This window comes from Choloepus didactylus, chromosome 11, assembly GCF_015220235.1.
Source record: "Choloepus didactylus isolate mChoDid1 chromosome 11, mChoDid1.pri, whole genome shotgun sequence".
Taxonomy (NCBI): Eukaryota; Metazoa; Chordata; class Mammalia; order Pilosa; family Megalonychidae; genus Choloepus; species Choloepus didactylus.
The window spans coordinates 50,546,423-50,562,072 of record NC_051317.1 but is presented as its reverse complement, the minus strand read 5'-3'; the positions used below and the strand labels follow the sequence as shown (position 1 = coordinate 50,562,072).

Below are 15,650 nucleotides of genomic sequence, written 5' to 3'. Positions count from 1 at the left end.
TAAATGTTATTTATTTAACTTTTATAGTTTAACTCAACTTGGATTTTTCCTGTAATAACACTAATACATACACACATATATACATATATACATATATGTATACACACATACACATGCAAATATATGATTTTCATCCAATAATGTATAAATGTTTCTTTAAGAGGTCATGATTAAAGCCCCAAATCATTCAAGTCTTCAATGAAAACCAGTGCTTTTGCTCCTCCTTCTGGTACTGTGCAGAACTAAGCTGAATTTGGATACTTCAGGTACTTCTGTGGTGCAAGTCACAGCTACAGATGCCGACGACCCTTCTTATGGGAACAGCGCCAGAGTCATTTACAGCATACTTCAAGGGCAGCCATATTTCTCTGTGGAGCCTGAAACAGGTCAGGAATAATGAGTCATTTTTGATCATCTTTATAATTTTTATAAGTAGTAAGAAGATGGGAAAATAAGAATAAAACCTTAACGTTAAACCTCACAGAAAGTTTTACCACGTAGCATGGATAAGAACCCGAAGTTAGACAATTGCATTAGCTAAATGAAAATATAACTGTGCCTTTGTTTTTATATATAGGTTCAGATCATTCTATAACATATGTGGTATTCTTCATGAAATAGAAGAGTGTCGCAAATTCTAAAATATTTACATTGAATCTTTTTACAATTTTTAGACAATAAAAATGAATGGCAAGGACACATAATTGTTTTTCACAAAAAACACTATTTCAGAAATATTTGTGGGCTTAAATAATAATTGAGACTATAATGAGGATGACAAGAGTATATGTGTTCTCTTCCAGGCATCATCAGGACTGCTTTACCAAACATGAACAGAGAAAACAGAGAGCAGTACCAAGTGGTAATCCAGGCCAAAGACATGGGGGGCCAGATGGGAGGCCTATCTGGGACCACCACGGTGAACATCACACTGACGGACGTCAACGATAACCCACCTCGGTTTCCTCAGAGTAAGCTGTCTTTAATGGTTCTTCCACAGGGCAAAAGTTTAGGGTGATATAAAACTAAGAAATCATCAATCATTTAGTGTAAAATAATTTGAAAATGTGCAAATGTGTTACAGACTGAACAAAATGTGTATATGCTGGTCAACTCAGTTATTAAAAGATGTAATTAGGTATTTCAGGCATATTTCACACATAAAAAGGGGGACCTATCACCATAAACCCTCTGCATAGATACACATTCCAACTATGACAGTAATTTATGCACCATTTCTTGCAGTAAGCAAAAATAAATATTGTTTCATTTAAAAAATTAATAATTTTGCAATGCATGCATTTGGTTCTACTTACAAGTTAATAAAAAGGATTCTTATTGGAAGGCAAATTTTTTCAATAAAAGAATCTAATTTGACGTATGGTAAGGACTCAGCTAGAAAGGGTTGTACAGGGAGAACCTTACATATTAATCAGATTTGCATTTAAGATCACTGTATTTGATATTGTTAACATGGCAAAATATTTCCTACTTCATTAATCTCTTGATCTATTTCTAGATATGTTTTGTATTACAGAATTAATCCCTCAAATTTCCAATATAGTTTAAGATTAGGTAAATAAGCATTAACTTCTGACCCTATAATTCATGTATCTATATTCTCCTTTTCTATACAAATTTGTAGAGATGCAATCAGAGAGGATGATATTTTAGGTTTTGATGAATACTAGAATTCAAGGGCTCATTAGGCATGTAGCATAAAATGTAGGCTCCGGTAAAATCTATACCCTTAATTAGAAGTATTTGTTGTCTAGTAACCTCTAAATTTTGCCTTCATTTCTTGTTGATTTGTTTGTATTTGGGCTTCAATATCTTTGAGATAAAGTATTATGATATAAAAGGCAGACATTTCTAATATTTATATCTTTAAACTAATGACTGTTACCCAGAAGGAATTATGGTTTAAGAGTTCATGTATTGTTTCCACTTTTTACATTATTTTACTTTTTCTGTGAGTTTGGTCTAAAGTTGATTATTGATAGTTGCCTGAATTGAACTGAATTGTTTAAAATCATGTGTGTGGAAACATTATAAAATTCAGACAGAATTTTCTTCTGCAGCTCATCATATGCCTATATATTTCTGATGGTTCTTTTCCTAGATGCTCAAGTTACACGTCCATCAGACCTGTCAGTCATGCCCCTGAATGCATGGAGGAGGGTTTCTACTAATGGTGATTCAGATAAACAGGTCTCAAGATTACCTTTGTGATTGGCAAGGGAAAGAAAACCAATAATAATCCTTATAGTTCCTTTGGAACATGTCTAAAGATGTGTACAATTATGACAATTAAATCTTCTCTCTGACCACCTCTTAGCATAAATCTGTTACCAGGAGATGGAAATGCAAATCCAGGAGAATAAACCATAACTAATCGATTGGATAATGCACAATGAGCAAGACTATTTCTGAAGAAAAGTATTTTGTCACTAACAAATCCCCTTGGGGATGAGCATTACATTTAAAATGTTCAGAAATATATAACGTTATGTCTAAAATGCAATCTGTTTACAAATGGTCGATTCACTGAGCAAATTGAGAGATTAAATGCAAAAAAAGACTTTATGTTTTTAACTTCTATTGTGGTAAAATATATATAACATAAACTGTGCCATTTTAATCAGTTTTAATTGTACAACTCAGTGGCATTAATTACATTCACAATGTTGTGCAGCCATCACCGCTCCCAATTCCAAAACTTTTCATCACCCCAGACAAATGCTATACCCATTGCACAATAACTTCCTATTCTCTTCTCCAGTCACTCACTGACATCCTCTTTTCTAAGCTCTGTCTTTATGAATTTTCCTATTCTATGTATTTCATATAGAATATCTGTCCTTTTGTATCTCACTGATTTTAGTTGGCTATCGTGTTTTCAAGTTTCATCCATATTGTAGCATGTATCAGAACTTCAGTCTTTTTATGTCTGAATAATATTCCGTTGTACGGCTGCACCAAATTTTGTTTATCCATTCATCTATTTATGGGTATTTGGGTTGTTTCCATCTTTTAGCTATTGTGAATAATGCTGTTGTGAGCATTGGTGTACAAGCAGCTGTTTGGTTACCCGTTTTCAATTCTTTTAGGTATATTTCCAGAAGTGGAATTGCCAGGTCATATGGTAGTTCTATGATTAACTTTTTAAGGAGCTGCCAAACTGTTTTCCCCAGTGTGCATACCAAAACATAGACATTTCTAAAGATCAGTTTTAAATGAAAATTCATTTTATTAGTTTTTTTTTAATTTATTATGTATGCCCTGTTATTCATTCATTTATTGGACAAATATTTCCTTTTATTAATTCAGAATTTTTGATGGGTATTTAGTAGGCACATTACATGAGGCCTGGCATCAAAGTAAGAATAATAGTAATAATAATAATCATAATTATCATTATCAAAGAAGAGAGGGGGTAGAAGGAGGAGATGGAGGAAGAGAAGAAAAAAGGAAAGTACTTCCATTTTTGAATTATTTTTTCCTAGTCACCATGTTTAGTTATTTAATCATAACAACTCATTCAGGTCAGTATTATTATCCTCCATTCTATCTATGAGAAACAAATGTTAAATATGTAAAGCCAAACTGCTAGCAATGACACAGACTGATTGATATCCAAGTCCAAATCTAGATGGTAAAATAGTACATTTAGAGGAATCTTAAAGCATCTTGTATTTTGTCTCATTATTTTTATGTTATAGACATAAACACAATTTTTTTTTTCAATTTTCTATATTATCTTTTCTGCTGTGAATATTTGCAATCTGATCTGACTCTTGGGAACATTCAGTAAATGACAATCAGAATACTATTTGATAGCCTAAGTCATCTAAAATTTGAAAAACTAGCTTTTAATTTCTAATATCATTTAATTATTTAGGCAAGGTTTGGACAATGTTTGACAGCTAATAAAGACTTCCGTATGTAGCATATCATTGAAACCTCACAACTCCCCTGTATCAACCCAAGTTTATTTATTATCCCCATTGTATAGAAGAGGAAAAATAGACTCAGAGTGGAAGTGATAAAGAGAGAACAGACTAGCTCTGTCCAACAGAAATATAGAAATATAATGCAAACCACAAATGTGCACCGCATATGCAATTTTAAATTTTCTATTAGCCATCTTCAAAAAGGTAAAATAAACAGAAGACATTTATTTTTTATGCAATTTTATTGAGATATATTTCTGTACCATATAATCATCCAAAGTGTACAATCACTTGTTCACAGTATCATCATACAGTTGTGCATTTATCACCACAATCAGTTTTTTAATGTTTTTATTACTCAAAAAAAAGAATAAAAATTAAAATAAAAGTTAAAAAACACCCCAAACACCCCATACCTCCTTATTATTCATTTACCTTTTGTCCTCATTTTTCCACTCATCTGTCCATACACTGGATAAAGGGAATGTGAACCATAAGGTTTTCACAATTACATGGTCACACTGTATAAGCTATATAGTTCTTTAATCAAGAAGGCATTTATTTTAATCACATATTTTCTTTAACCCATTATTATCCTTTAAACTTGCAATCAATATAAAATTATTGAGATCTGTTGCATTCTTTTTTGCCTATAAGTCTTAAAAATAAACACCTACATCAAATATTTCCCATTTATATCAAGTCTCAATTTGGGCAAACCACATTTCTACTCTATATATGTGGCTGTGACTTGGCTAGTGGCTGCCTTATTGGACAACCCAGGAGAAATCCCTGGAGTCATCTGCATATTTTCCCAGTTCCATCTTCTTTGCTTAGTAGTGTTTTCATCTCAGTCAACTAAACTTACCCCTCTATTCTTCAATCTCGTCTCATGGAGTGGTATAAAATGAAATAATGTCTATGAAACGTGGCCCAGTGAGTGGCACACAGTGTATTTAAGTGTTCAATAAATCTCCATTTGTGCTGTTATTTATTATTATTGTTATTAATCAAATGAGTTGGGTAAAAACTTAAATTTCCATGCATGTTGGCTGATCTAAATTCAACATTTTCCAATATGCTGCTCTGTTGAGGATAAACTCTCAGTCATTTGGAGGGGACAGGGACAGACTAAAACTCATGTGTCTGAGTTCTGTCTCATTGTTCAACTTATTTCATTGTGTGGATCTATAATTGTGGTTCCCAACCAGGAACAATTTTGCCCCACAGGGGACTTTTGATAATGTTTTTAGACATTTTTGCTTGTCTGAACTGGTGAGTACAACTAGCATCTAGTGAGTGGAGGCTGAAGGGTTGCTGCTAAATATCCTTATAATTGACAATGAATGTCAATAGTGCTGAGGCTGAGAAACTTTGATATGTAATATGAGTAAGGCTGCAAGTGAAATCATAGTCATTTATTTATCTAAAATATGTATTGACAAACACCCTTGCACCAAGCACTATGCTAGACAATAGGGATATGATGGTCATAAAAGTCCTGGTTCCTGCTCTTACCTCCTTTCAGTAAAAGCAGGGTGGTAGTCATATATGTGTAAAAACATTGTATCCTTATAAAGTGTTGGTTCAGTCCTGGATAAAAGAGTAACATGTGAGTTCATAGCAGGCAGAGTAGTGTGGACTGGGAGTCAGGGAAGATCTCACTAAGGAGGCCATATTTCATCTGAACACTGCAGGATTGCCCAGCCTCACAGAGAGGAAAAACCTCCAAGCAGAGGCAATGGCATGTGTGAAATCCTGAAGTAGGAAAGTGAATGGTGTAAGTCAAGAACTGAAGATTTTTGGCTGGATCACACCAAACAACAAAGAAGACAGGGGAGATGAGTTTAGAGAATTCCTCACTCACAAGGATATTGATAAAAGTAAATTATTAATATTACACAAACATGTAACTTTATGCCTGATCTAATTTATCATGGTGGTCTTGTGGTTTTAGAAGTATATAAAATGTGAGCATTAAAATAATGTGCACATTAGTATGATTCTAAAAGTGAGTAGATCAGTTAGAAGTACATAGTTTCAAAAGTATTTCCTACTCTTTGGCTCTAGATATTAAATTGTTTCTTTTCTCTGTTGAAATTATTTCAGACTCCTTGGGTTATTTTAAGTTGTTTAATTTAAATTTAAAGAAAATAACTGTAGAAAAAGAAGATCTAGCTTACCCTCCAGTGGCTGTGTTTGCAATTAGGCACATGAAGATTAGTGTCTTGATTCTTGATAGTGAGTGGCTTTTGTCTAGCAGAGGAGAGACTATTTCAATGAAAAATGAAAAATGCCATGAAGATGCTGTTCTAGTTCGCTAAACTGTTCAAAGCAGATACCATGAAATGGGTTGGCTTTTACAATGGGAATTTATTAGCTTGCAAGCTTTAAGTTCTGAGGCTGTGAAAATGTCCAAATCATGACATCATTAAGACTACACCTTCTTCCTGAAAACCAACTGCTGGAGATCCTGAACTCCTCTGTCATGTGGCAAGGCACATGGCAGTGTCTCATGGGTCCCTTATTTTCTGGGTCTCATTGCTTCCAGTTTCTTGCTTCCATGGTTTTCTCTCTGTCTGATTTTCATTCTCTTATAAAGGACTCCATAAGAGGATTAAGACCCACTGTGAATGAGGTGGATCACATCTTAATTTAAGTTAATATCCTACTCACCAAAAGATCCTGCTTACAATGGGTCCACATCCACAGGAATGGATTAACTTTAAGAATGTACTTTTCTGGCATACATATAGCTTCAAACCACCATAAGATACTACGCACAGAACAAAATGGGCATACAGAAGAGCAACATGTATTCAAGTACAGGGATGGAAAGTATGAGTGCATTCTTTTTGGTGGAATCTTCTTTAAAAACTTGTCCCCAGGCCAGAGTCCTTTCTTAAAACTTGCAGTAAGCTAGAAGAATGGGAAGACATGGACAGTTCAGGCAGTCTAGAAAATTAGCACAGTTGTCAATCTATGAAAGAGCATGCTCTGGGGAAGAAAAAGAGAAAACCGAAAGGATGTACTTGAAAGTGATGGTGAGTATTACCTCCAGGTAAAGAAATAATAAATGTTTTAATGTTTGTATATTGGTATTTTCTATTTTTTTAATAATAAGCATATATATTTTTGAAATTTTAAAACGTTCACACAAAAGGTAATGAGGGCTGGAGAAAACGAAAATAAAAATTGCTTCAAAGAAGTTTGATGAGGTGAGGACTGCAAGTAGCTATTTGGATTTTAATAATGGGGATAAGTATAGACAATCTTTCACAACTGAGCCCTAGGAGAAATGGCTCCAGAGAAAGTAGGAGGGTAATTGGCTGATTACTAAAGAGACAAAGAAAAATATTGTATAATTTCTCTTATATGAAATACTTAGAATAAGCATAGTCATTGAGACAGAAAGCAGAATTGTTGTTACCAGAGGTGGTAGGAGTGGTGTGTAAGGGAAGTTACTGCTAAGTAAGCTTGAGTTTTGGTTCAGGATGATGGAAATAGTCTGGAAATAGTGGTGGAAGTTACACAGAATTGTCAATGCACTTAATATCAAAGAACTGTCCACTTAAAATGGTTAAAATGATTTTTATGTTATATATATTTACCACAATTAAAAATAAAAAAATGAAAAAGGCAGGAAAGGGATCTAAGGAGTAATGTCTGAACATTAAAATGTTGAGGTGAAAAAGAAAATAAAATAGATAAGAAAAATATTGTAGTTAGAAAGAAACCCTGGATTAAGAGTGTGTGTCAGGAAATAATTTTTGAGTGTTTCCTATGTCCCAACCACTGACCAAGAATTATAGGTATTGTGACCAACAGGGGGCCTGAGCTTCTAGTGGAAGAGATGGACAAAAACTGATAAACCAATAAGCAAATGAATATATAATATGGTTGCAAGTAGTGTGTAAAGAGACTAAGGCAGGGTAAGGGGCTAGAGAATGGCAGGGGTGTCTTTTTAGGAAGTGTTGTTAGGGAAGGTATGATGTCAGAAATTGGAAATGCATTAATTAGTGAATTTAACTTCACAGGACATCATTTGCTGGATATACAATATTAATCTCATATTGTTACAATTAAGAAATTGGGTCAAATATAAAATTTCTTTACAAATATCCATAAAATACAATATATTCTCAACACATATGTATTTCTTTCCATTTTCTTTTCCTTATTCAGGCCAGGATTGTGTCTAATTCTTCTAATCATATTGTTTTCCTTGCTCTGATACTGGACTGTTGTTCTTTTATGGCTAACCAAAGATTAAATAAAATCACCTTCAACCTGGACAAACCTATAATCAGGCAGACCACAACAAAATGAGAACATCCACCTGCTATACACAAATTAACACTTTCCTTAATGGGGCCTACAGAGCAAATTTTCATGCTCTCCAACCAAACATTCATCAGTCCTTGAATTTAGTCATGTTTCATTGTGCTAACTTAGGAAAAATGTTTTACTTTCTCATCTTAAATGTAGCTACCTGATATTCCCACTTGAATATTTTAATCCATTTAACCCCATTTCCTTCTTTTCCTAAAATTAGACTGCAAGGAAAAGGTTGATGAAAAGATTTAATTACTGGAACCAGATCAACTTACGTTAACCAACTGGGACAGCAATTTGTTCTCAGTAGGCCTTATTTCAAAATCTTCTCTTGGAAAATGTTACAATATCAATTTCCAGGCAGTGCAGAGATAATGATTTGGGGATATATTATCTGCAGAAGCCAGGTTTATCTTAATATCCTTGCCCTAATGCTGCAGAGAATGTATGTATAAGACATTTAAGAAAAAAACAAAAGACCAGAAAAGAAGGCCATTGAGTAGGATGGTGAGGGTCCCAGTCAACGAGTTGGTGCCTAGGACACCAGCAAACAGTTGGTGCACTAGTCCTTGAAGGAAATGGGTATGGGTAACAAAGCACTAGGACTCAAGAAGATGGAAGAAAATTAAGCATCTGAGACTCAAACAAAAAGTCCCTATATGCAGATGAGCCATAAAGCCTAGTAAATAGTGCAAGCAGACCGCAGCTCTTTATTCACACTTATGTGCATTCCCACACATTCTATCACAGAGACAAAAGACACAGAGAACAGATTATTTTCACATCGCACTTAATACTGAGTTTGGGCTCCTCAGAAATCCAATTATCATAGACCCATGCTCCTGGTACGTTTAGCATTGAGTCATAAACAGTTTCACACAGCCCTTAGGTAGACAAGTGAAAGTCAGGGATCAACAGCATGTAAATTTATGTTAATGTCAGCTTAGCTGAGCCTTTAAAAGGGGGAAAACTTAACAATTGCAAACAAAAGATCATTGCCTTATTGAGTGGCACTCCCCTCTGTATATATTTATCTGTGATTCACTTAAGACACTTTTCAGGCTCTTATGTATACAGATAATCAACATTAAATTTATGAGAAGTTAATATGATGTTGATTATGTAAGCATCCAGATATATCCCTAGTGCACTCAAAAGAGGGAATTTACTGCTCTGTACTATATTTTTCGCCATGGATGGTTGACTATAGTATCAAAAATTAGTTTTTCTTCACCATTTGGCTAATCTTTATTCTAAAAATTAATGCTGAGTTTCTCATGTATAAGAAAAAATTTATTAAGATAAATTATAGGTATAGGTAGTGGGACTCTTTGGAGCGGGCAGATAAACATAATGAAGCTCTTATTACCTGAGTATTTAGATACCACCTCTTTATATCTCCCATCAAATTATGGCTAAAGATTATATGCAACTATAGTCAATTTGCAGGCAATAGACAATTCCAGAATCACTCGGAACCTAAAAAGGATTCCATATCTATGTTTGTTTGCATATTTTTATCTGAAGGACCTTGATTAGCTGCTGACTTTATTTAGATAGCTGAATTATTTAAATATGGATTGTCTGGGCTGCCTAAATTTAAACAAAATAGAACATAGAGTAGCAATATAACTATAATGATAATATGCATGGTATTATAACATGTGCTAAATACTATAAGATATAACGCACGTATTAACTCATTTAATCTTTACAATGTATGAAGTAGAAAGTATAATTATCTTCCTTCTTTCTATTATTAAAAAAAATTGAACACTGAAACACATATACTCGAATCACTTGTTTGTGGTTCTATAGATGGGCCAGTTTGTTTTGCTCTAAAGTCTAAGTCTAAGCACTACATCAAGGAAGAACTTGGTGTATCAACAATTTTCTTTATCTTCTTTGGTGCAACATCCCTTGAGCAAATTCTCTATTTCTACTAATTGCATATAGATTAGAGGGCCAATTTCAGGCAGAGCACATTGAGTTCTTCCAATGTCTATGCATCTTGATGCAAAGACAGGAAAATCAAATATTTGTTGGCTGCTATTTTTGCCATACCTTGTAACCAACACGACTGACCTCTTTGCTGAGCTCCTTATACTGAGAAGTTTGCATGAACCAAGGTCTTTCAAGGAAATGTCTATATGATATGCATAGGGATTTAAGACACGTACACTCTGTGTGCTATGAGATTCCCATAATCCCTGCCTGGTAGAAGAGAGATTTGATTTAATAAGTGCTGATTTTCACATTGTAAATAGAGTCAACCTCTCCTCTACTGGGGATCCCAAGATAATGTAGGCCTCAGGCTGATCTGCATATTTTTAAATTATCAAGCATATTTCAACTAGAGCAACTGTCAGGAATGTCCCAAGGAAGAGACTTCAGTATAAGAAAGAAGAAAATGAAATTAAAAATATCTCTTTTTCCCTTTTTTATTCAAAAGCACTGTATTACAACTTATAATGGTAAGATATAGCTGTGTTTTTTACAGTGACCACCAAAATACCTTCAAAGCTTGTAGGATTTTTCCCATGGTCCTTGTGCCTAGTGTTTGGAAGAATTACAAATAAATAGAGTTATTTAATCATTTCTTGATTTATTAAACAATGACTGAAGTTCTATATCCCAAGATTTTTGCTAGGATATAACAATAAATTGCAGTGGTCTTAAAGTAATAAATAAGTTATAGAATCCATCCACAAATAGTTTGCATTTTGAGGGATATTCGGATACATTCACACATGCACATGTTTATTTTACGTTGTAGTTTCTTTCATTTTCATTGTTACTCTCACTCTTTCTGTGCTTATTTATATACATAGATATTGATTGTGTATATATGTATAAATATTGGTATGTATACAAATATATATATACATACATATATGCACACACTTATAATTGGAGAGTGATACAGTAAGAGTAGTGCTATAATTCTCAATTAAAGATCCAATCATAAAAAGATAAATTCTTTCAGGTGTAAAGGAATCAGGAAAGAGGAAATTATTTAAAGCTACCTCTAAAATAAATAATAGTTTTCCAGGGAGAAAAAGAAGATGCAGAAAAGGGGAGAGCAGGGTTTTTGGTAAGGAGAACAAAATGAACAAATGTGACATTCAGTAGAATGTCTGCAATTTGGTATGGCTGGATGCCAAGGTTCAAAGCAAGGATTGTCAGAGATGAGAATGGAGCTTTGGCAGTGCTACCATCCTGAAGATGGTTGAGAACAAAGATAAAATGCCACATGTATTATCTAAGAGCAGTTTTTTAGGGGAGCACCAGGAAAAGGTATTCATTTGATTAGTTTTTCTAGTAGCCATGGAACACACTGCTTGAATAGGGAGGACAAGTGTTGGTGAAGAGTCTGAACTAATGTGGAAGATGGAGAGGAGAGAAGGGATTTGAGGTATATTTAAGAGGACAATACAAAGCACTTATTAATTAGGTTGATAGAATTTGAGGGAGATAGGAGAACAAAAGAAATGTCCTACTTTACTTCCAGAAATAATTTGTTTGAGGAGAGAGACAAGAAGTTCAGTTCTATCTGGACATTTTGAATTGAGATGACAATGAAAAAGATACAAATTTGGTATGCAAGTAAAAACAGACTTGTATGATCTCAGCCAGGCTAAACATTTACAGGGACAAAAGTTAGGAAAATACATAATTTTCTATGTGTGATAAAATACATAATTGTCTAAGAGACATAAATTATATCAAATTATGCAATCAAGCCACTTGGAGGTCTTTGGTTCTTCCAGTGGCTTTTTGCATAAGTGGAATTAAAATCTCCTTCTGTATCATGGTGTCCTTTAGAACAAACTTGGGCAATAACCCTGGGTATATATAGGTATAGATATAAATATAAAACTAGCCAGGCAAATATGTTTAAACTATTAAGCTGCTGTTTAGGATTTGGGCTTTGCTTACAATTTCAGGTGAGGCACATTGTAAAGAAACTGAAAAGTGTAAAGTGTAATATGTTTATGAATAACTAATTTAAGGTTTTGTCTCAACCTGTCCCGATCCCGTATACCTTTTATGTTTACACATGGCAATTGTTTTTATTAGTGTGCTAAATAACTTGGAGACAATTTCAAAGAAACCTATCAAGATGGATTCTGTAATCTTGAGGGATCAATAGGGCTTCTCTAAAAGTGTTGTTGCCATTTTGTTTCCTCACTGATAGGAACAGGAAACTAAGCTATCATGCAGCATCTCATTTGTTTAAATTTAACGGAAATACCCGGAGCTAAATTGGTGCTCAAGTCCCCAGTGCGCACAAATTTAGGTTTCCATTTTTCCTCTTGTGGGTGTCTTCGATTCCAAAGCAGGGATACTTTGCCAGTCTCTGGTGTGACTTTCAGTTCTCCTCTCCTTTTTCCTAAATACCCATTTAGCATTGCATAATTTCCTTAACTACTCTGCACTTTCCTCTAAGGAGCGTTATCGTTTTTTAATTTCTTCCTGTTAAGCTCATTAAAAACCATCTTTTAAACATTATACAATGGAATGGTTTATAAACATGCATAATTGTGTAGTTTTTCTTAAAGCAAGTATTTTTTGAGAATATTAGGTTGCATAGAGATGTTGTAATAAGATTACGGACAAAACAAATTAAAAAAATAAACTCATGGTAAATTATTTTGTTGATTCATATATTGGTGCATTTTTATCTCAATGCTGGAAAAATAGAGTTTTTATTTAAATTTGAATAGAAACAAGGACAGGGAACAAAGGATAAAGATGAATTCTACATTTTTGAACTTCATTTTTAAAATCAAAAGCAAAACAAAACAATGCAAAACTGCAGAGATTGTTGCCAAGCACCAAATCTGGAGGCAAGCAGTTTGCCCTTCTTGCTCTCCCAGTTGTTTTCTGGCCTCTCTCTCTCTCATTCCCTTTATTTTGTTTGTTTGCTTCCTAACAGAAGTCACCCTGTCACATCTATTACTTTACCTGTTTTATGTCTATCCTCCAAAGTCTCCTACTCACATTGAGCTGTCAGTGATTTATTTCTAATTCTAGTACACTATTCTGCAGTGCTTTTAATATTCAAGTGCAAAGGTGCTACTGTTTAAAATTTTTAGTAGAACAAGTGACTTGGAATACTTCAGTCTTGTATACTGAAAAAAACAGTAATATGTCAAAGTTGTTTGAAACCTTTGATAATGAACATTCAAATGTTTGGTGAGATTATCACTTGTCTCAAAATGCACTTATGTAAGTAAGCATGTACTTTACCCAGTCCTTATGAAGCTTTCTTGGAATATTACTTTCTAGGTTTTTACTTGCCAAAGATAGCTTTTTGTGTGTAATACAGAAATGGCCAATTACCTCCCTTCTCCTCACATTTATGCTTATACTTAAGTGGATAACCAAAATAAGAACATATTCACCAGGAAGAACTATTTATCTGCCCTAGATATTAAAAGAGAAGCAGATGATTCATACTGACACATGGGAATGGATTTAAAACAACTACAAATAGAAATTGATGGGGAAGCGTACCGCAAAATTAAAGCTCCATCAACTATAAGATGAAAATTAAGCAGCATGCAAATAAATGTCTTTAAGGAGGAATGAAACTGAAGATGGGTGACAGGCTCCACTTCGCCTTTGTGATTGTATGCATAGCAATTTATGCTTCCTTTCTAGTTTCCATCCTGGTGCTCCCTCTACATGAAAATACGCTTGGAGGGAGGACATGCTGGCTCTCAATTAAAATAATTTCAGTTTGACAAATTTGGATGTTTGTGTTTAACAAGTTAGTCTTGGAAATAAATGAAAAGGTGTGAATGAATGGCTTTTTCATATATTTAAAATATAGGGATACACTTTTTGTTTTGCAGTAAACCAAATCAATCTTGTCCCAAAATGTTTCTGGGCATAAACATAATTCAACAGAAACCTTTTTCAAATTCTATTATGTAGAACACTATATAAATATTTGCAGAATGAATTAAGTATTGAATGTGCCATACAATCAAAACAATCATATATGCCTATTTATCTTCACAAAATAACTACATGAGTTGTTTGGCAGAAGTAAATCTGTTCTGTTTTGAGGAATGGTGGTCAATCTTAATCATGGCCCTACTAGAATGTAGGGAATACCTTGAAAATTATTTTATTATTATAAAGATATATGTGTGTGAATCTACACACACTCTTTATATATGACATATATGTGTGTGTGTGTATCCACATATACACATCCTTTCTAATAAATGACTGTGGAAAATAATGTGTGATTTTCTTTACTAATACCCTCACATACATAGAGGTGAAACCAGTTAAGTTTCAGAATTTATGCTCATTATAATACGAGCAATGTAGCATGGTTACTTCCTGTTTAGGTCTCAGAAAGTACTAAAAATTAACACGGGTAACCTGAACTCTAATCCAAATGAGATACACCTTGTAATGGCTATTTCTGCTCCAATCAAGAAATAAAATGAAGCAATAAATAATTTTGGATCCCTGACCAGAACTATAATGGCAAGTTCAAAGCAGACAGATTTTCAGAATGAATGCATGTGCCTAAGAATACAAATCAAGCAATCTCAAAGAAGTTCAAGCTAAAAATAAAAAAATGGTAGAACAAATTCCCAGAGAGACAGTACTAACAGTGAAGTCTCTGAAACGATAAAATTAAAGAAAGTTTTTTCCTTTTTTTTTTTCTGTTAAAAAGAGACTCCGTGATTTATAGGAGACATTTTACCATGGCCTGATAATTGATAATAAAATCAGGACATTGTTCTGTTTAACTTTTTGAAAATAATTTGAAGCAAAATATTAAAATCAGAAATATTAAATATAAGTTATATATATAGCTATCTCTTCCATTCTTTCTCAGGCACATCTCTAATCCTCATACATTACAAACTCAACCCATTATTCTTTCAAGTTCATCTCATCTTGAACTATAATTCTGTAAATAATATCTTCTCATTATTTGTTGTAATATTTTTGTGCATTACCTTTTGGTTTCCTTTCAAGATAGAAGAAAATCTAGCTAGTCTCCCCCCGATATAATTATATCACTTTTTTTATCTTTGCAAATTTAAATAAGGTATTCTGGAGGTTCTTTAAAATCCACCATTGATAGCCTCCTTAACTGGCTTCCTGTCCTAAAAGCACTCACCTTGCAGCACTAAATCTCTCTAAGGTGTTTTACTGTCTGAAACAAAAACAGTATTTTTAAACTGTAATTGTCAAATTTGGGTCTTTTTATGCTAAAATTCATAACAGGATATGCCATGTTTCTCAAAGGTCAAGGGGAATAAGGGATTTTATTTCCCTTGTAATAATTTTAAACTGTTGAATATTGGAGATCTTTAGCAAAGTTAC

At 33.7% G+C, this 15,650-nt stretch overlaps 1 protein-coding gene across 1 annotated transcript in view; it reads left to right on the top strand.

Annotated features, from left to right (window-relative positions):
• The window catches only part of CDH10 (cadherin 10), a 196,570-nt gene that overhangs the window by 142,488 nt on the left and 38,432 nt on the right, over positions 1 to 15,650 (top strand). Inside the window, 2 exon segments of the mRNA XM_037799311.1 lie at positions 267 to 386; positions 804 to 971. Of these exon segments, the coding sequence (XP_037655239.1) occupies positions 267 to 386; positions 804 to 971 (288 nt within the window).